Source organism: Diplotaxodon limnothrissa, linkage group LG22 (assembly GCF_057381915.1).
Source record: "Diplotaxodon limnothrissa isolate DT_005_m linkage group LG22, D_limnothrissa_male_GT1.1, whole genome shotgun sequence".
Lineage (NCBI taxonomy): Eukaryota > Metazoa > Chordata > Actinopteri > Cichliformes > Cichlidae > Diplotaxodon > Diplotaxodon limnothrissa.
The window spans coordinates 24,275,743-24,298,415 of record NC_140616.1 but is presented as its reverse complement, the minus strand read 5'-3'; the positions used below and the strand labels follow the sequence as shown (position 1 = coordinate 24,298,415).

Below are 22,673 nucleotides of genomic sequence, written 5' to 3'. Positions count from 1 at the left end.
ACTGGAGTCCTTGATGATCCTCCCCGCTTTCCTCAGGCAGCGCTTCCTGTAGATGTCTTGGAGGGAGGGAAGCTCACCTCCAATTATCCGTTCAGAGCACCGCACTACTCGCTGGAGAGCTTTGCAGTTGTAGGCGGTGCTGTTGCCATACCAGGTGGTGATGCATCCAGTGAGGATGCTCTCAATGGCACAGTGATAGAAGGTCCTGAGGATGCGGGGGCTCATGCCGAATCTTTTCAGTCTCCTGAGAAAGAAGAGGCGCTGCTGGGCCTTCTTCACTGTTTTGTTTGTGTGTACTGACCACGTAAGATCCTCAGCCAGGTGTACGCCAAGGAACCGGAAGCTGCTCACTCTCTCCACAGCAGCGCCGTTGATGGTGATGGGGGTGTGTACTTCTCTGCACCTCCGGAAGTCCACTATCAACTCCTTTGTCTTTGCGACGTTGAGGGTGAGATGGTTGTCTTGACACCAGTGGGTCAGGGCGCTGTAGGTGCAAATGCACTGGAGAATGTGAGTGGGATTATCAGAATATGTGCACTCAGAAAAATAAAGGTGCCAACTGGAACCAAAAGTGGTTCTTTAGACTGATGCCATAGAAGAACCTTTTTTGGTGCCACAAAGAACCTTTCAAATAATGGTTCTTTGAAGAACCATTTCTTTCAGTGGTTCATTGAAGAACCTTTAACGGTGCCCCAAAGAACCATCAAGAAATGGTTCTTTGGGGCATCTTTAATGGTTTTTCAAAGAACCTTTTTAAAAATGGTTCTTTAAAGAACCATTTTTAAAAAGGTCCTTCAAATGGTTCTTTAAAAAACCATTTTAAATCTTTCAAAATAAAATGCATCATAAATTGAATTTGAGTAGGGTAAAATAAATACGAGCACAGCATAGACATATATTAATGGTTTGTCATTTTGTAGTTACCAAAAGACAAAAAGGCATTTTAACCCTCAGCACAACATCACTACTAATACATGTCACATATTAGTGTTTTAAACAGTAATAATTAAATATATTTGCTATACTATAAATAAATATATATAAATACTATAGCTACAGATAACACAACAAATAATACATGTATTGTTTAATTAATAAAACATCAGAAAGTGATAAAACACATTAGAAATAGAAATAGTTTCATAACAGACCAATAAATCAACACATTTTCATCAGCAGATGTTTGCATGTTCAGTAAAAACATTTCAACAAGTTTATGATTAAAATGATCAATGAACTTCAGCCTTACGTTATGTAATGTACGTTTCATGTTGTACTCATGGTCCTTTGTTAGTCCAGTTTAGGACAATGTCTCTGACGTATGTATCATATCAAATATGTCATATCAAAACAAGCCCACACCTGCACTTGTTTCAGTTTTTCACTGGTGTTTCCTGTCAGCTGGTCAACCTCACTTCAGGCGGACATCCATATCAGCCAACCAAACGACAAGTTCCTCCCTTTGTGCTTCAAATCCCTCCCACTCTGAGACAAGGAGCTGAAAGAGAGAGAAAAGAGTCAATTATAAAGAAGAGAGAAAAGTGAAACCCTCCTCAGGTCTGACTCGCATACCTGCAGTTGACCTGTGATGGACTCCAGTTTGGCGTTCACGTCATCCCTCGCCGATGCCAGCAGCCGAGTCTGCAGGGTGCCCTGGAAGAGCTGAGTTAATGTTCGACTCCTCCTGGTCAAGCTCTCCAGCTGGATGAGCCGAGGTCTCCCCTCTCGCTGCTGCCTCTGAACACAGAAACACAAATTGCATCTGAAGCAGGAGGTGCAGGTTTTTTTTGCTATTCTTTTCTAAATCCAGGCTAGATCACGTGGAGGTATTTGGAAAACTTTTTTGGCCAGTGGACGACTGTTGTCTTGCAGAAAGTCAAATCAAACATATGCGATACACAATCAATTCACAAGAACACATTATAAAAAATAAGTCCAGTTTTTGCCTGATTTCAAGTGAAATCTGCATCAAAACAGGGTGACAGAAGTAAAACGAGTGCAAAAAGCCTCACTTTGTACATCTGCTATTACAGTTCTCCTCTATGCAGACGACTTTCTTGTTTTCAAGGCACAACTTGGATCTGCTGTACGAATCTTATGGATACACACTAAATGAAACAATAGTGTGCATGACTCCAGATTCTGATCCCTCATCCTAATATGGTCCCAACATAGCAACAGCAATAAAGCAAATGTTGAGGCTTCAAAATACAAAGTCCATAAACCAATGGCTGACATGGGTTTTATCATAAGGGTGATAAATATACAGATTTCAGTCTGTCTTAGAGATTTGATGTTCATTTACCTGCAGATGCACTATACGTACCTGCTCCATGGTTTTTCACAACATTTTGCACATCACTATTTAATACAGGAAGTAGGTGAACTAAAACAAGTCATCTTTCTTTGTGAGAGGACCATATTAATGAAACAAACCTCAATGACATGATAGGGATCCCTAAAGATGCTCCTGCTGCTTCTCTTCCTCCTCATCCTAAGCTTCCTTCTCCTTGTCCTCGCCTTCCATCCAATTGTAATTCAACCTAATTGTGTTTCTCCCCCTCCTCTTCCTCATTTTGTTGGCACTGTGAACACAATTAATGTGACTCTGGATTAATTTGTGCAAACAAGAAAAATCTACAGCTTTTTGGTCAGAGGTGCTCTTGTGATTTACGCCGGGTAGAGTAGATTTATCTGTTGATGCTACCTGCTTCAGCTCTGGCTGCTGAGTGATATTTACACCCTGGCTGGATTACAAACTTTAACCATGTGCTCAACTTTGGCCCAGCGTTGATACCTCTTGTTAGTATAACGACCTCTTCTTAGCTTGTATGTATGATGGTGGATAAATGAAATATACAAAAAAATTAACTATACTACAAAAGAACATCTATCTTGGAAACATCAAATGACTGGAGCATAACTTGTCAACTAGTCCGAAAATAAGTTATACAGGAACAGTCAAAGACACACCTTCTCATGTCACATTGCTATTCATTTCTATATAATTTGATTAGACAATAAAGAGTTACTGTATCTAATCTAATTATTCATTCAAAACTCTTATGCATAGCTGCATTTTATACAGCTCATACAGAATTCAAAGTACAGGTTCATGTGAGTATTTATGTACGGCTCAGATCTACAGAATTTCAGAGTTTCTAGAGCAGACACAGAGCTCACGCCACAACAGGCTTCAGGCGCCATTTTAGTGACTTTAACAATATATTACATTTTAATTTCGGTCTAGCTGACATTAGGTTATGCACGCAGCACGCAATTGAACCACATATTTTAGAAGCCAAAGGTTCAAATTAGCTGGGAGCAGCTTCACTTAATTATAACAGTGGTTTTGTTAGGAAAACAGTTTCTGTATACCGGATACTAAATTGCGCTGACCTCAACGGCTAACGTATCTAGCTAATCGCTACTGTTAGCACATTAACAGCAAGCTACAATGACGAGTAACAAAAACAAAACAGTAATAAGGTTTTAATGAAAATGTTTTACCTTTTCTAACAGTCCCAGAATCCACAGCTTCAAAGTCCAGCAGGTACTGAAGACTGTTATCCGTTTCGCTGTCACCGTCCGTGAGAAAGTGTTTTTTTTTTTCCCCGAAAGGTCAAGGCCCGCCGCTCGCGCACTCTGTCTGCGCATGCGCATCCCAACGATTGGCCTCCTCCGTCCGCTCCCGGGAGGTTATAGTATGACGTGTTCTGACGTCACTCTCCCTCTCCCTGTCATTTATTTGGCTCGAAACACATATTAACAAATTGCTCAGTGATGAACAACTACTCAGATCATTTCCCTAAGCAGTGCGCTTTGTCAAAACGAAGTGTGTCCATTACACTGACATTCTGTTCTGCAATTGTTATTTACTTGTATTTTATAATTTGACTTTACATACTGCTGGGTGGTTTGTAAAGTTTACAATAACTAGTATTATCATTATGCTATATTTTCAAAAATATATAATAATCTCAAAAGTAATGCCTTGGAGTAGAAAATAGTAATGCTATTTAAAACTAAAGTACAGTATTTGAATGTGTGTATTGTGTCTACTGTTTGTTAACTCACCATATTCATAATGTGTTTGTGGGGTTAGGGGTGTGTGTGTGTGTGTGGGGGGGGGGGGGGTTAGGGTCTTTAGGCTTTGGCCCCCACCCCTGCCACCAGTATATTTTTAAGCAAATATTTCTAACTTTTATTTGAATATTCAGTTTGCTACCATCTTCTCTTAAAGGGTAATTGCCAGGTATCCCGCCCTCTCCCTTCGCACACACATGCACACAAAGAAAACACACAGTATAATTCACAGCCTCATTATAGTGAATAAATATTTATGCCATTTACACCATCAAACTTAGATTGCTAAGGATGAAGAACCTTTTGTTCTTTAAAGAACCATTTGTAATAGCTGAAGAACCATCAACAAAATAAAAAGGTTCTTTGACGTATGATGGTTCTTTAAAGAACCATGAAGACATCTGAAGAACCATTTAAGAACCATAATTTTTCTGAGTGTGGGGTCTAATGTAACTCAAAGAGCTGAGCTCAAAGATGTGAGGAGAATGACAATGAGTTGATAATTGACTTTCGCTGTTTCACACATTAGACTCACACGTAATTGTGCTTTTCTCCCCCCCAAGAAGACTGGGAAATAAAATTGAAATGATTCGAGCAGCGCACACGTGTGTGTACATATGTTTGAACAGAGACGCGCACACCTGTGCGGGGTAGAGCGTGCTCAAGTATGAAAAAATGCTTGAAGACAGGGATTTGTCTTTATGTGTGCTTTCCTGTTACACTGTTGTCATGGGAACAGCATACAGCTTCTGTGTCAGGAGCAGTGAATGACACTGAACTGCACTTGTTTTCTTTTCTTTTTTATTCATCCTCCACTCATTGCTAAAAATGCAAGTGTACGCACAGAGCTTAAGGACACATACGCAATTCATCGTGTTTTGTAAGGGAGGCCCATTTGCACCCATGATACACTAGGAAAGACAGAGGTCTTTCTGAAAGCGTAGAATATCAACTGTACCAGCATGTCTTCGACTCTGAATGGACTATTTTCTATTGATTAACTTGGTGCATAGGTTGCTGTGGAGCTCTGTTGCTCACAGTAGCACCAACTTTCCGTAGGGCTGTTGGAATGTACTGATAAGAAAGTGAAAAAAAATGATGAAGTCTACCTAAAACACTGATCTCTATGGAAAAGGTGCTAAAATCCTAGTGAGAGATAGGGTTTTTTTTTTCAGGGGGTAGGTAGGTGGCTGTTGTGCAGGTCCTTTTGGCTGGAATGGTAATACTGCTGGTTAAATATGACCCAGCTGGAAGGAACTGCCTGGCTCTCCCCCTTCTCTTCCTCTGTCTGAGAGAACACATGCTTCATTGTGCTTCTTTTGCCAGCCCTGATAACAGGCAGGAATGTTTGCATGCATTCATGCAAATGTGCATTTCTGCACGCATCCCTCTTCAGTGTCTTCTTAGTATCCAGCCGCTTTTTTCAGCTCTTTAATCTTTAGCTTAATCTTTGCATGTGGGCGCTGTTTGTTTTCTTACCCCACACGTTTCAGCCTGCAGCTACGTTGCCTTGACAGTGAGTTTTTGTGGGGTTTCTTGCGCGTGTCAGTATTAACTTTGTGTGCCATAGGCATCAACAGATCCTTTCATAAAGCTTGCAGTGAGGATGTTGCAACTAGAACAACACTGCATCATTAGCACTGGTATTCTTAGCATGTGATCCCTGATTTACAGTTGAGAGTGTGTGCTAACAAATGTATTCACATATCAGTTTCTTTGAGTATCCACTCAGAGAAATCACTGCTGTATTTTGACCTGACACATTCATGCAGCAGGAAGCCATTCCAGCCTTTGAATGTGCACCATTATGGAAATGGAAACTTGTTTTGTTTTGTTTTGTTTTTCTTTTAAGGAAAAAATAATAATTACCATTCAGCCCAGTGGAAACAACTTGTGCAAGGGAGGGCTGAGAGGGACCAAAGCCTATCACTAGCACCTTCCACTGCATTTGGCTTGCCTGTTAACGGCAGAAGGCATAGACATTAGCCAAATGTATGGGGGTGAGCCGGATCACTTAGCTCGCACATTTTCATTTTAATGGCGGCCATCGCAAGGTTAATTCAGATGTGATGCGGTCAAGACGTGCTTACGTGCTGACACGTCAAGAGACAAATGGTGGTGCTGAGAGGATCCATGGGGCGGAAGGGTTTATCTGTCCACCAGGGAGCAGTTATCGGTACACACACATACACACACACTAAACAATTGTTTTTTTGAAGTGTACTCATGGGCTAAGTTAGATGTGGATAGGCTATAGTAATACAAACAATAAACACACTCAAAAGGAAGCATTTCTTTAGTTTGAAATTTTTATTCCAGCTTGATGCTTTTTTTTCTATAGACTGCCTCATACTTACCATATATAGTATGCTTTTAGTTTGTCTTGGGAATAATGAAAAGGCTGAACTCATATGGATAAATGTACCACCAAATAACACCAACAGGAGCTGTTCCACCATGGAAACTCAGCACACAGTTTTTGTGCTGAAGCTAATGCCAGTCAAGGTCTGGAGCACTGCAATTATTGAATCAGCAGAGTGTTCACAACTTTTATACTATGTAACTTTATGTGGTCTGCTTCTACATGGGTGAGTTTGTAACTGCTGTCTGGTGAGGAAGGAGCGGCTAGCAGGTCCAGCAGGCATGTGGTGTGGAGGTTAGCTGGACAACTTGGAGGCCAGCCAGTTAGACAGAACAACAGACCTTTATTTGGCGATAACAGACCATACAAGCCAGGTCTCCACGGCTCTACCCTATTCGTTCATTAGGGTTAGGTAGTTGCCTGCGCTAGCCCGTTACAATGGTATGGTCTCTCTAAACAGATGCATGGTGAGCAGCATGCTCGGCTGTAATGGCTGCCACTGCACTCACACTAGGAGACTCTCAAACTACCACAATAATAGAATGACACCCCCTAGTGGTGCTATACCATATAAATGGCTATTATGCTACAAGTTGCTGTGGTTCAGGCAACTGAAAATGGGACTGAAAATGCCTGAGTTCACAGATTAAGATTTGGGACCCAGAGTATGTGATGGAAAATATGGAAAAGGAAATCCAAAAATCCTGCGTGACAGGATGTAAACATTAAAGGAACGTTAATGGCATCCCACCGCAGCTTCTTCTAGACATAGGGATCGAAAGCACTGGAGGCAAAACACACACACACACACACATCTATCTATCTATCTATCTATCTATCTATCTATCTATCTATCTATCTATCTAGATAGATAGATAGATAGATAGATAGATAGATAGATAGATAGATAGATAGATAGATAGATAGATAGATAGATAGATATAGTTTGATTATATATAGTTTGATTGTGGGTTGTTAAAGTGTCCCTTTAAACTTGGAACAAGACTCATTCTCTGAAACTGCATTCATCTTGTGCAACATAAGACATAAAACACTTCTATTATTGTCTGGAAGAACAGGATGCTCTCTGCATCTTTGTCTTTTGTCCAAAGGCAGTCTTGAATCATAGATGGGTAGATGGGGAGACAAGGGAGCGATAGAGAGAGAGAGAGAGCAAGGGGAATAAGGAAACAAAAAAACTGATGGGGTCCAGAAAGAAGATTTGCACTGCTGTATTGCCGGTATTATTTGCGTCTTTATGGCATTATGAGACTGTGATGTCGGGATTGTGTTCACTTTGATGAAATATCCTCCCATTCATAGTCACTGTGGAGAGTGTAATTGTATCTCAGCAGAGGAGTTACATGCAGACATCAGACACTATACTCACCCAGGGTATAGGGATTACACTCATACATGTGTAGACAAATGATACCTCCACACACAGGCACGTGTATACGCCTGTCTCTCTTTACTTGCACAAACGAACGCATACACACACGAGCACACGCACAAATTCCACTGAAGCCTCCCTCAAAATGGACCTCTAGATTTTGCCAGCAGTGCAGATTAAGCACTATCTTGCTGTGAATGTCACACTGGCTGTCTGTGACCTCAGCAAAACAGGTAAAAAATATCCCACCTTATATAGTGTTCTTCCTCTGTCCCACTCATTCAACCCCCCCTGCTGCCCCCATCGGCTGGTGTCCCTTCTCTCGTCGCCCTCACTTGTTCTTTCTGGCAAACGTTCATTCTGCTATTTTTTATTTCCCTGCAGTTTGGACCTCATTTCACCTTTGCTTCTATTATTCCTCGCATCACGTCTTCCAAATCTATTTTCTCATATGTCCATAGATTCAGTCTGCTTTGTGTCTGTCTGCCCCACCACCCGTTCGCCCTTAGCCCCACTTCTTTCTCTCTTTCCTTTTTGGTCTCTTCTTGTCTCCTTCCTCTCGGAGGGGTTGCTGTCCTGCCCGAGTGCAGCGCGGTGACCATCGATTCATCAAAGTGTCACAGCGCGCCACCACAGTTCTGTGTGTCTGCTACTGAACAACTGCACCAGCAAAGCAAACAACAGCACCTGCACACAAACACAGGCACAGGTAGAACCTGGAGTGCTGACCCAGCAAGGTCACACCTCTCCCTGTACACTCATTTGGCAGCCTGCGCACCGGAGATGCTAAGTGCCAAGTGGATGCTGCCAGTGGCACAGCGGGCTAAGCAGTGGACAACATATCTGTTGAACATCCACACAGTTAACATTCCACTACAAGCCTTCTGCAAACAGTTCCCAATGGCATGATGGAAGATGAAATATGCTAAGCACTTAAAAACGATGGCCATTTCCTAATTGCTGAACTAGCATCTCTGCTGCTCTTCGGCATTCACTGGTTCACCAGAATTTACACAATCTGAGAAAACATGACCTTCTTACTTTACCGGTGGCTAAAAAAGCACCGCCAGCAGTATCTTTATGGTGTCTTTATGGTGTGTCAGTAGAGTCAACTGCAGGTTGGGCTCTTCCCTGCAGATTTACACCGAAGGCCTTCAGAGTAGGTCACCAGCTCCCAGATGCTAATTTCATAATGCATCCTGGGCGAGCCTTAAATAATTCATCCAAGCCCCAAGTGCAGGATCCACTTAATCAAAGGCTCCGGGTTTTCAAAGAACAGGGACAGCAGACTTACAGAACCTCGGTTAACCTCACTTGAATCTTATGGTAACCTTTTTTTCTGCAGTTGCGCATAATTTAGAATGAGCATGGCCGCAGGGTGCAGCAGAAACATCTGCAAGTGTCCCTGTTATCACCCCCCCGATATGAAAATCAAACTCAATAATGTTGCAAATTGGTCCTTAATGGCCACAGAAGTGCATTTTCAAGCGCCTGTTTTTTCTACAATTGAATTCTGAGTCTGAGCCTAACCGTTTTTCATCAGGAATATAACTGTTTTTGGCTACAGCCAGAATAAAACAGCTTCTCGTAAAACTCCAGTTTGGTCTTTTGTCCAAGATTGTATGCATCATTATCAATTTAGGAGTTGGTAACTTGGCAATGCTGCTTACAATTCAAAACAGCATTTAGCAGAGCTCTGGCAGCAGACATATCCTCCATCATTATTACTTTTTCTTTTCATTTTTTTGCTTCGCTTAATTGTGTCCATAAAACACAGAGCTTGAGTTCCTGCCTGGTTGATCACCTGTCATACAGCGTGCTTCATGCTGTAATGGCATGTGCACTGTGTGTGAAAACCTTTTATTTAGCTGCAGAACACACTCTCTTTGTAATGTTTTCACTTCAGCTGGTAGCACCTCAAGAGTCACGAAATCAATTATTTCTTCAATTTGATGCTGAAAGTGATTAATAACAATTCAATCGCCCTAACCTTCCTGGTATTGTTTTATAATACAGTCCACTCTACTTGTCTTTACTCAGTACAATAGGTTGACAGACCCTTTTGATCCCCATCAAGCTCTGCAATCTGTCTGCTCTACAGTGTGAGCTCCTGATTGGCATTGTCTAACTGAGGCGCTGTAATGAGGGAGATGATGAGGAGATTATTGACTGGGTTGTGGGTAAGAAAGTCAGGTGGGAGAGTTAGATGTGGGGGTTTTACCTGGATATTAGTATTGACCTGATGGTAATTGGGAGGCTGGATGCTCACTTGCTGAGCCTATTTAAAGGCTTTAATAAAAAATCAGATGAGGATAGCTCTCAGTTTGATCATTTTTTGTTCTTCTCTCTTGATTCTTCTTAAAGAAAAGGGAAAAAAGTACATGATTTTACACATGCCATGAATTCACTTACAGATTTCTAAAGCAAGCAAATAGCTAAACTCTGGATGCACTATTAAACGTGTAGTTTAATTCTGTTCCACATACGTTAATTCTTGTCTGCGTACGAGTGCACTCACATTAGCATCTTTTGGAAGAGGTCAAGCGCACATGAAGCACTGAAAAGTGACGGTGGAGAGGCTTCTGCCTGTTTTTGGACCAGACAGGCCCTTGGGAGTCAACAGTGGCATGACAGATACACTGTGACTGGATGAACCTCGAGCTGCTGCCAATGCCATCCAGACAGCCTATATCTTAACTTTCTGAAACTATCTGCTTTTATCCTTCTCTCCCCAAAAATGCATTTCCTCTACCTGGGAAAGAAAAATATGTTTGTATCTGTGTGTGTGCATGTGCTTTTGGGTGGGTGGATGTTTTTCCAGTAGCGATTCAGGATACATAAACACCTTGACGTGGTGTGTAGCCCCTGAAATCTTTGACATTCACTTTGATTGCTACCATGAGATCAAATGCAGCATTTGCTTGTCCGGGTAACCAATAACAAACCCACTTTTTCAGGTTTCTTTGTTTTGTTCTTTCAACTTTGAGTGAAAGTAAAATGTATTTTTGTTAAGCCCCTCCCCTTTTAGTCTCTTTAGTTGCCTTCATGCTTGGTGCCTTATTACCTGTAAATCCCTACTGTTTTCTCAGACATGATGCATATTTCAGAGTGAAAATATGGACAGATTTTGGGCTTTGAGTTTTCCCTACCCATCAGAGAATGTGCACAAAGTAGAACAGAGTCTATATGCTTCACAACCATTCAATGTCCACCTCCACCCCACCCCCGCAACCCATCAAAGCAGCCTCTACTTTTACCTGTCTCAAAGCTGCGATGTGTTTACTCAATAATCCTTATTTAAACTGTCACTTTTTTATGCCCTCAGGTAGCATGCATTGATTCATCACAGACATTTGCCCTGTTTGTCTGTGCATACAAATGAACAAAACAAATATCGTATCTACTGCAAGTCTTGCATTCTGGTTGTTGAATAATGTGGGTTATCCAGATAACAGATGTCCTGCAATTATACTCTCCTAATTACATTTTAATCAGGCTACATTATGATGCAGGTTTTTTGGCTGAAGTGAACAAAAGGGAAATATACTTCATTTGTATTAACAGCATGTGCAAGGATATATTTATTTAGCTCACTTCTGTGTGACCACAAATATGTTTATAGGGTACGAGATCCCTGATGTATGAGGGATTTAAATCTGTCTGTTCAGATTTAGTGTTCTTTGGGGGGGGGGGTTATGGTTTTTTGACATAAAGAAAATCATCGCCATGTCCATCTCTTCTCCTTATCCAGTTCAGGGAGCCAACCATTCGCACTCACATTCACACCTATGGACAATTAAGAAACATCAGTTAACCTAACCCCACTCACTGCATGTCTTTGGCCTGTGGGAGGAAGCCGGAGTACCCGGAGAGAACCCACACAAACTCCACACAGAAAGATCCCATCCTGATGGTGGAATTGAACTCAGGACCTTCTTGCTGTGAGGGAAAAGTGCTAGTCACAGCTTTTTTTATATCTTTTTCAATTATGCATTGCAAGTTTTGATTTAAAAAAAACAAAAGAAGAAGAAAAAAAGCAGGTATTGTAGTGGCAGAAAATTACAATCATCTCCATTCTGTTTTTTTTTTTTTTTTACAATGTATGAAATCAAATTAATATCGTTTTAAGAGGCACCTTAGCCCAAAACCAAACTCCTACATTTTCCACCAGGCTGTAGTGTTATTTTTCACCTAGATTTTTTTTGTATGGTCTGCTTTTGCTCCACAACGCAAGCAGTCATTAGCTGTGGCCATTCATTCCATCATATTCAAGAGAAGGCTGGCATCTCTACAGTGGATATCTACCGAGCCCGGCAGGTGACACCAAAATCATCTAGATAGAGGAAAAGTGGCATAGACCAGGGGGAAATATGGAAATTTGATTTGGGAATAATGTGCCTCTTTAACTATTGAACGTTATGTGTATAAACACAGTAATTTGTAAATTAACTCTGAAAGCACAGACAAAATGCAGAGTTGTGCATAATATAGCAATGACACATCATTCCTCATTAGCGATTAATTACAGGCAAATCCTAACATTGATTAAAAGTCTCGGCTGTGCGCAGATCAGTCGAAGACAAGTCATTTAGCTTGGAGATTGAAAACACTCACAGACACATAGACAACGCTTCTTACATCCACCCCGAGCCTTGCACGGATACAATTAAAATCTCAGATTGAAGGCAGTTTAAGTGGCTGCTGGAAAAAAAATGCAAGATGAGTTCAATTAATGTAGCAATCAAGTACGTCTCCTCCTCTCCCCTCTCGTCACCTCGACTCTTCTTCTCGAGCTATGTCATGTATTAACGTGGGAACCTATTATTAATGTGGTGGTAGGACCAGTGCTGTGTGTGATGAACAAGCATGTGATGATGGAGGTGGGTAGAGGTGGGGAAAGCTGAGAGAAGGGGGGGGGCGAGCCATTTAGCACTGCAATATTAATGGCTTATGCTGTAGGTGATAATGGATGTTGCTGCATTTGGTGCAAAATGTTTGACTGTGGGTGTGCATTTGTATAATTTCCTTTCTTGAGTGTAGATGAGTGAGGTTTTTGTCTTTTTATTTGGAGAATCCTTAACGTTTAAGCACTCTGCTAGCTGTTCTGTACTCTGCTAACGTGTCTTTCTGCCTTTTAATAACTGACTATTTCTTTTTCTCTTTCTCTTTCTTCACAGCTCAGAACTGCAGTTACACATTACAGAATCCCAATGGGACAATAGAAAGCCCTGGATACCCTTACGGCTATCCTAACTATGCCAACTGTACATGGGTCATTGTGGCGGCAGAGCACAACCGGATACAGCTGGTGTTTCAAGGCTTTGCCCTAGAGGAGGACTTTGACATCTTGTCTGTATATGATGGGCCGCCCAGCCCTGGAAACCTGCGAACAAGGTAGTTTATTTTGTGTATGTTCTGAAAAAGCCTCACTAGAAGCACACACACGCTATTTGGCTACCATATTAGTAACACTTCTGTAGCACTTCTGTAAAATAATAAGGGATGAGCCATGGTTTCAGTTTCAAAGACATAAAAACTGCACATATAGATGCAACAGAGGTTTGGTGACTGTGTTTTTTGAGTGAGGATGAAAAATCTAAAAATAATGAGTCTTCATTAAAGACTCAATCCATTGTGCTGGCTTCTTTTACCAAAGCACTAAACAAATTCCATGTTAATTTATATTATGGATGTGGCTTGCCAAGAAACCTGCACTTAACATCATGTTTACTGTAATTATGAATAGATATGCCTGACCACTCATTTTACACTGCTGGGAAATCTGTGTGGCTACATCGAGGTTCAGTGTGCTTAGCGCTGAGTGATGCACTTCTACATATCTTGGTTGAAACGAGATGTTATTGAGTTACTATTAACTTGATCATACTATGACCTCTGACATCAACAAGGCATTTTCGTTCAGAGACCTGCCATTCATATTTCCTGTTTCTGAACCACTCTCTGTAAATATGCTTGGGATAGAAACTTCCAGTAGATCAGCAGCAGTTTCTGAAATGCTTAGACCAGCCCATGTGGCACCAGCAAGCTTTCCAGTATGCCGTGTTTAAAGCCACTTAAATCATAATTTTTTTCTCATTTTGATGAACACTTTGAACTTCACCAGGTTTTCTTGACCATGTCTTTAGGTCTATAGGTACCTAAAAAAGTGACTGTATAAGTGTCTGTATTTGGATTAATGCAAAATTGAAATATCAGCGTTGCTTTCATATTTTAAGGTTTAATTGTTTCATTTAAGGTAAATGAAAAGCATTTAATACAGTCTGATAAGTATCTGTTCTATACATCAGCACCATAGTGGCACAGAAGTAAGGAGGTTCTGGATTTGAACCTGCCTGTGTTTTCCCTGTGCCTGCAGGTGCAGATATGAGCTTGATAAACCTGATCAATAAGATTAGAAAAGTATTCTGTCCCAGTCCATTTTTAAGTGCGTGAATGACGGGGACCCTGCAGCCGTTTTGAACACTGCTACATTAAAGTACCAAAGTGTCACCAGAGGTTCAAAACTCACTGAAGTACAAATAAGTACCCCTCGTTACAGGTACATTAGTGCTCCACTGACAAGCTTTGGTACTTTTTGCCCAACCACTCACCCCTTTGAATGCTCAGATTTTGCGTCAAAGACGGCGCCACGTTCCCAAATCCGTGTTAATGCAGCCACTACAAAGATCTTGGAAATCTGAAAAGAAAACCCTGATTTTAATCAATTAAATTGTACTTTTTGAGTCGTTTGCCCTCAACGGTATTGATGACGGCAACGGACAGTTAACTAGAAAAGAGGAGAAATTATCAAGAATAAAATCAGTGAAGCATTCAGAAGCAGTCGGAGCAGACTCTTTGGTGACTAATACCATACGGACTCTGTGGACCCTGCGACGGCATCCGGGGTTATTCCTTGGGATTCTGGGCACATTTTATGCTTGAGAGCTTCCCACGAAAAGAAATAACTTCTCACTTGGGTGTGGAGACTCAAACAAACAATTTCTGAAACAACTTCCTCCAGTTCAGCCAATTTAATACCCTTAGAGAATCCTGCCTTGTGCTCAAAACCAAACACAGTCCGTGTTTGGTTTTGAGATTTTAGAAGTAAACATTCTATTTATATCAGCTGCAATTATAAAAGATAGAGCCGGAGAGCTTCAATTCATTGATTCAATTAAGTTTATTTTGGGATATCGCTGCTTGCAGGCTATCTAGCTAACCTCTTGGCAGCCCTCTTGCTAACACACTCACCTAATTAGAGACAATTTCACCGTTTGATCAATTAAAGCCACACCGAAAAATGCTTTTAGTTCCTGTCACCTTCTGCTACAAGCTTGGCCTCGCATTTTAAAGCATATGAAAGCCCTCTGCAGACAAATGAGAAAAATGTTAAGCGCTCTTGTCACCGACACTGTTTCGAGTCTCCGTCGGGCCTTCTCTGTTTTTCCCCGTCAATATGTCTCTCTCTCTCTCTCTAGCTCTCACCCCCTCTCTTCCCCTTCCTCTCCCCTCCTCTGCATCTCTCATTTTGTGCCAGTGGTGCCTCTACAGCATCTCCCCACAGAAAGCAAATGAAAGAGAGAAGAAAATCCATTATGGATTGGTGTTGCCCTGTTCTCACCCAGCCTTTCTGCTGTTTGGACTTCTGGGCCTTGTTGTATATTGATGCTCCGGCGGGACAGAGGGGTGGGGGTGGGGAAGGAGGGGAGGAAGCGTTTGTCTCTCTGTCAAAGTCCTTTGAAAATAAGTGAAGGAAAAGAAAATGAATTTAAAAAGACGATCACAAAAAAAGAAAGTTGGGGGAGGGGGTCGATGAAACAGTGAGCGAGATAGAGAAGCAGTGAAGTTCTTGCTGGGGATTTTGTTTGTGTTGACTTTGATGAGAGTTCCTCTCCTTTCAAAAGAGGCATCTTGTAATAACGTCAGACTTCAGACTGTATCTTTGAGTGAGCTCGGGATTAAGCTAGCAAGCAGCTTTTACCAGTCAACAGGCGTCTGTCAGAATACGCTTGTATATTTGCACTGACACCCCCACGCGTGCACGCATTTTCGTGTGCACGCAGACGCACACGTGATAATTTCAACCTTCTCTCTTCTCTCATCTCCCACTTGTGTCAGAGGTAATTTTTCTCCCATCCTCCTTGCTCTTCGCCCTCTGTTCCATCCACACCTATTTTCAAAAATCATATCTCTTCTTGCTGCTCTCCATTTTGTGTCTTGCATGCCTTTTTTTCTTTTGCTAAGTTTGATCAGTGCTTCCTGTGCATCACTGTGTGGCCCTTCAAGCTTTAAATATTTTCTTTGATCTCAAGTCGTCATAAAAAAAATAAAATTAAAAAAATGTTTTCCCTAATTTCATATTCAAATGATCACCTTTCATTTCCTATTCAAAGCAGTCACTCTGTGTTGGATTTGTTTATTTATCCATTAATTTATTCGCTGCTGTCACAGCAAAGCCAAGAAAAACGGTGTTATCAGGGGAATGCTGGGTTACAAATTAGCTATGTATACGCGCGTGTGTGTGTGTATTTCAAAGTATATATGCACTCTGGTGTGTGTGGGTGTGGGTGGGTGGGTGTTTGCGAGCGTGTATTCTCCTGCAGTAGTTGCTTTATGAGTCACTGCCACTCCTTAAGAAATGCATATGTGAGTCAGTCTGTTGCTGCAGCACTTCATTAAACTGCCGATCCCAACTGATACCTGGGAAGCAGACAGAAAACTTGAAGGAAATTTCAGGTGTTTGAAAAAGAAGTGCGCAGAACTTAGACTCACTGATTTAAATCCCACAACGCAAGCACAAGCTGCTGCTGGTATTTGACTACTGTTAATTAAACAGAGCATTGCATTCCAGAGGCAAGGTGATTAATTGGTCAAGTTCATCGTGGGTGCTCGATGGTGTGGTGGAAGTTGTTGTAAAAATCGTTCAACATTCTCTTTAAAAATGAAAAAGAATGAATGAAACCATGAAAGAGAGATGTATACAATTTTATAGAGAACTATATTTATATTGCCTATTTTAACCCATTTAAGCCATTTTCAATCGTTTTCATATACATTGAATTCAGAGCTGGAGCGATTAAAGTAGCTTAGCATGAATAGTAAGAGTAGTTCTTTTCAAAGTAAGAACAAAAAAGAAAAGAATTCAAAGTTCAAGGTTGTATCACATGCTATATGACTGGACAGCATTAGGGGTTAAAAGTGTCGGTTGCCACAGACAGCCAGTGCACAGATCTCTGTAGGCTTAGCCTATTTCAGCTCTATATCCTGTCTGTGACAACAATCCCCTTGTTAAGTGACAACGTACTGATCCTGCTTTGGATCTAGGCCTCCACCAGGCCAGTTCAGTCCATGCTGTGCTCCTTAACTGATACTATCGCCCAAAAAACATCTCACCTTTCCACTATTTCTTTCTTTTTTCTCTTTAGCACTCTTTATGGAAAGCATGGCTTTAAGTTGTGCTTTTAAAAAAGTCACGGTGTATGGTCTACTACAGCCACCTTCCTCAACTTTTGATGTGAAGATTAAATTGAGGGTTATGACTTTTTAGACATAAAATATGTCAAACCATCCGGCATTTTAATGACTAACCTCTTGTTGTGGACTGTGTCATCTGACACACTCTGTTGACGGCAGTTTCCATGTTTTCTTCTTGACATATGAAGCTGCTTGCCTCTGCCAACCATTCACCTGCAAGTGCAATATATCACTGACTGACACTTAGCACACACTTCCCTTAAGAACAATTTAACCATAGCTAGCGAGTTCCTGTGCTTCTGTGGTGTCTATTAGTCTAATGATAGAACTAGACATGCTGTGTCAGATCATTTTATTGCACAAAGAGGCCAGTTGTTTTCATCTGCTTTCAGTCTTCATGCTTATACTATGCATCCATCCATCCATCTACCCATTTTTACTTCTGCTTATCCGAGGCCCCGGCCAGATGGTTCATTCGAACCTTCTTGCTGTGAGGCAACAACACTAATCACCGTGTCACTGTGCTGCCCGCTCGCACCATCACTGCAAATAAATGCTAATTAGATTATAATTAGATTAAGACTAACCTTTTCCTAAATTTCTATACCTTTTGTACAAAGTAGTAAGATAGCTGGTTTAAAGCATACAAAATCCATGTTCAAGAGCATATTTCTATTTTATTGCTGCTAAATGACATTTAAATTATCATTAGGGAATTTTTCACTAGAATCCACTAACCCCGGGTGACTTGGGTTAAAGAGTCTGTGCTTTTACAGCATAGCAGTCGGAGAGGCTCTCCAAAAGTTAAAGCATCACTCAGCTGACCTTATGTGAGACTGAGCCTCTATGCACAAAAGTGCACATTTCTCACTTGTGAAAAGCAATCTTTTTCTCACTTCCGTGTCACATTACACATTGTTACTACGAGTCAGGGAGCACCGAGTACATTTCAGCACATGGAAAAGCTGCTGGGGTGTGTGAAGGCACCTCTCCCAACGTGCCTTCGTCTCATTGATGCGGTGATGGAACAGAGGGACTTAAGCCTTGGCAGTCTGGGGGGAAAAAAGGAGGGGTGTCAGAGGAGGGATGGCGAGAGTGAGGAGGAGGCGAGGAAGGCACAGATTTTCAGCCCGCGGGCTCAATAGGACCTAAATAAGGAGCACTGACGCATGGTTCTGGGAGTGGCATTAACACTATTGTCAGCCCTCAGTGCTGTGAGGCTGGGGTGTCACAATATGTGGACGTGTATGTGTGCAAATGGGTGTGTGCGCTCAGTCTGTGTTTACAAAAGGGGAGCTAGATCATAGCCCATCTCAGCAAGCTGATTCAGTGTCGACAAAATCAAGGTTTATTCACACACACACACACACACACACACTTTCATGGAATATAGCAAGCTGGAAAACAGATTGTTTTTTAGACTTTTCTGCTCTTTATGAACCTTTTCTCTTCAATTATAGTAGCTGCTCACATAAAAAGATATGGATGTGCATTTAGTAGTTTACAGCACCTATATCTAGCTTTAGATATTCTATAATTTGTCTATCCACGTCTCATATTGTATGTGTGAACGAGTACATTGTTAGTCAAGAGTGTAAAGAGCCAATGTCTGCAGGTCATGGTGAGAGCGGGTGACGTATAGTGGCGCTTCATTCCTCCCAATAACTCTTCCCCGCTTGAATGCCCGGACCATCAATCCCTCACAACACACACTCTGCGAAATGACTCGCGCACGTCAGCGCGCTGGGTCAGGCATGCTTAACATGCGCATTGCCTTTTTCTTCTGCTCAGCCCTGAGATATTAAGATAAGATAGATAAGATAAGATAACCTTTATTAGTCCCACACGTGGGAAATTTGTTTTGTCACAGCAGGAAGTGGACAGTGCAAAAGTTATGAGGCAAAAATTAGAATACAATAAGAATAAATACAGTACACAACTGTACAGAATAGAATAAAATTAAATACTATATACAGTAGAATAAAATAAAATAAATATACAATAAGATAAAAATAGAATACAAATACAAATACTATATACAACTGAGTAAAAATACAACGATGACAGAAAGGATTATTGCACTTAGTATTATTGCATATGTATGGATGTGTGTGCTTGATCAGTTAAAGTCTTTATTATGGAGTCTGACAGCAGTGGGGAGGAAAGATCTGCGAAATCTCTCCGTCCCACACCGTGGGTGCCGCAGTCTCCCACTGAAGGAGCTGCTCAGTGCTGTCACAGTCTGCTGCATGGGGTGGGAGATGTTGTCCATCAGGGATGACAGCTTAGCCGCCGTTCTCCTGTCACTCATCACCTCCACTGGGTCCAGAGGGCATCCTAGAACAGAGCTGGCCCTTCGGATCACCCTGTTCAGTCTCTTCCTGTCCCCAGCAGAGATGCTGCCGCCCCAGCAGACCACACCATAAAAGATAGCAGAAGCCACAACAGAGTCATAGAATTTCTTCAGGAGTGGGCCCTCCACTCCAAACGACCTGAGTCTCCGCAGCAGGTACAGCCTGCTCTGCCCTTTCCTGTAGAGGGCGTCTGAGTTATGAGTCCAGTCCAGTCTATTGTTCAGATGAACACCAAGGTACCTGTAGCTGTCCACAGCCTCAATGTCCATACCTTGGATGTTCAGTGGTTGCAGTTAACATGTTGCGTGGTGTCTTTTTCATCTCTTCATCTAAAGGAAGAAGTTGTGGGTTTGATTTCTGCACGTGTGAGGAATACGGTTCAAGGCTGCATGGTTTTATTAGTTTGTGCTGATCGTGATTGAGCTTCTTATTCAACACGACTCTTGCAAACAGGCATTCACTCCATGTAAACACGTTGATAGCTTCTTCTTCTTCTTCTTTTCATACGCACACTCCCAGACATGTGCAAGCACATGCACAAGCAAACACACAGAGACACACACATGCACACACATTGTTGGATTTATGGTTCCCTTGAGTCTGGGCTGTTAATGGAGAGACTGCCACTTATCAACGCCAGCTTTAACGACAGACTGCTAAAAACAGGACGAAGAGTGATAGTTTGTTTTTCATCATACCGCATCGGGAAAAAGTGAAACGATGTTGAGATTTATGGCATCTGCCCACCTGTAAGGCAGAATTATTAGGCCCAGTAACCCCAGATTAGAGAAATAATCAACTAGATGCCTGTGAATTTATATCTCACATCCCGTGTATCACTCATTGTGTTTATTGCTATTGACATCCCTCCCCCCCATCCCGTGGCCTATCAATACTCTTAACAGGGTACACTGCAACAACAGCATGAAATTAAATGCCGTCCTGCTGAGATAAAAGATTAAATATGAAGCGCACCGTGCCAAAAAAGAATATGCAATTTTCGGCCCTTTTGTGCTGGTGATTTCAGTTTTATAGAGTCAAAGGAATACTCTGAAATTTTGGAAAACCAGCACATCTAAGCCTCCAAGGATGTAAATATTACCTCTACAAATAGTGCTATAATTATGCCCATGTAGCGCACCCTGTTTACATTTTAGTCACAACGAGTTCTCCAAAAGGAAATTACATACAGTAATTGCACCTTTTGCCTTGTACAGCCTCACTTGATAAAGTGTTTCATGTGCATAGTATCACATAAAAAGCAGAAAATCTGAATGAGTTTAGTTTCAGTTTAACTGAATGAAAGGGGTGAAATGAAAAAGAACAGTTACATGAATGGGCCTTACCATTTTGCAGACTAATTTTGTGACTGGCTTTGAGTAGTCCTAAAGCACAGGTTAAACCCTTTAAAGCAGGGGTGGGCAATCTCAGTCCACAAGGGCCGGTGTCCCTGCAGGTTTTAGATGTGTCCTCGAACCAACACAGCTGATTTAAATGGCCAAATTAGCTCCTCAACATGTCCTGAAGTTCTCCAGAGGCCTGGTAACGAACTAATCATGAGATTCAGGTGTGTTGACCCAAGGTGAGATCTAAACCTGCAGGGACACCGGCCCTCGTGGACTGAGATTGCCCACCTCTGCTTTAAAGCAAATCCAAAACTCACTTAAGCTAGCATTGTTTGAAATGGCCAGCAGGAGATGAGTCACTAAAGTAATGATCTCACTAACCATTTTCTTTATGAGTTTAATGCTGGGATGTACTGCTAATTTCATCAATTTACCCATCCATCGAGCCAGCTGTCCTGTCACAGGACACAATTTACAAAATACCAGAGTTTTTGTGCTGGTCATATCATTTTATTGTGTTGTATTTATCTGCTACACCTAAATATTGTCTGACATCGAACCAGTCCGTGGTGCAAAAAAGGTTGGGGACCGCTGGTCTAGGGGATTTCTTATGCAAGTTTTTAGTAATGTACTTAGTCGACTCTAGCTTGTTCTCCCTGGGTATGAACCTGCTAATGGACTTGCTAATGGACTATCCCTGCTACTATTAATAATATTAATACTAACACAACATGATGTTCTTTTTGAAAATTATGCACCCAGTAGGACTACAAGATAGGGCATGATTTAAGGGGGTGATTAACACTTCACTACTAGTGCAGCGTTCATAGTTTCTCGGTTGAGAAACACTTCATACTTCTGACATCTCATTTAGAGACAGTGGTTACGTCCATCTTTTAAATGCAGTCTATGTTTCCAGCAAAAGAAAATCTGAAATTTAACTTGGCTGGTTCGGATAGAATACTGAGTTAGTGAAGTCTTCCTTTGAAAATTCACAATACAGTCTCAAGCCACCCCTCATTTCTTTATATTTTGCTTCCAAGGAGGCAGACTTTCTTGTAACTTTTTTAAAGTGGTCTTCAGCAATAGTACTGACACAGGACCTGGAAATGCATCTGACCATGGTCCATCTAGCCTCATCAGAAATGGTCTCAGGGGGAGGGTGACTGTCAAGAACCGTTTCTTATGGAAAGAAAAATGGAGAGAAAATGCTGATTAATGCCAAATTTCACAAGGACTGAGCTTAAAATCAGCGACAACAGGTCTTACAGGGTGATGAATCCAAATTTGTATGTATGTATGTGTGTACAGCAATCTGTAAAACAAAGAAGAGCTTTGGGATGTGCCTCAAGAAGCCTGGAGAATTAAAGACTACTTAAAGAAATTACAAGAAAGCTCGCCTAAGAGGGTTCAGGCTGTGTTCAACAATAAAGATGATGATACCAACTATTGACTTTCAAGCTCATTAGATTTTTTCTTTTTTGCCTTACATACTGTATATATGCACCCATTTCCCATTTTCTAACAAAAAATAAAGAAGCAAGAAGGGGCTCATGGCTTTTGCACAGCACTGTATTCCATATAATAACAGCTATACAGCTAAAGGTTGTGTGAAGCACTTTTGCTTTGTTGGTTCGCATACTGCTTTTATCAGTCAC

General features: G+C 41.5%; 1 protein-coding gene across 1 annotated transcript in view; it reads left to right on the top strand.

Moving 5' to 3' along the window:
• csmd2 (CUB and Sushi multiple domains 2) overlaps positions 1-22,673 on the top strand; it is a 284,791-nt gene that overhangs the window by 9,839 nt on the left and 252,279 nt on the right. The window contains exon 2 of the mRNA XM_085346642.1: positions 13,019-13,235. Coding sequence (XP_085202768.1) covers positions 13,019-13,235 — 217 coding nt within the window. The remainder of the gene's footprint in view (positions 1-13,018; positions 13,236-22,673) is intronic.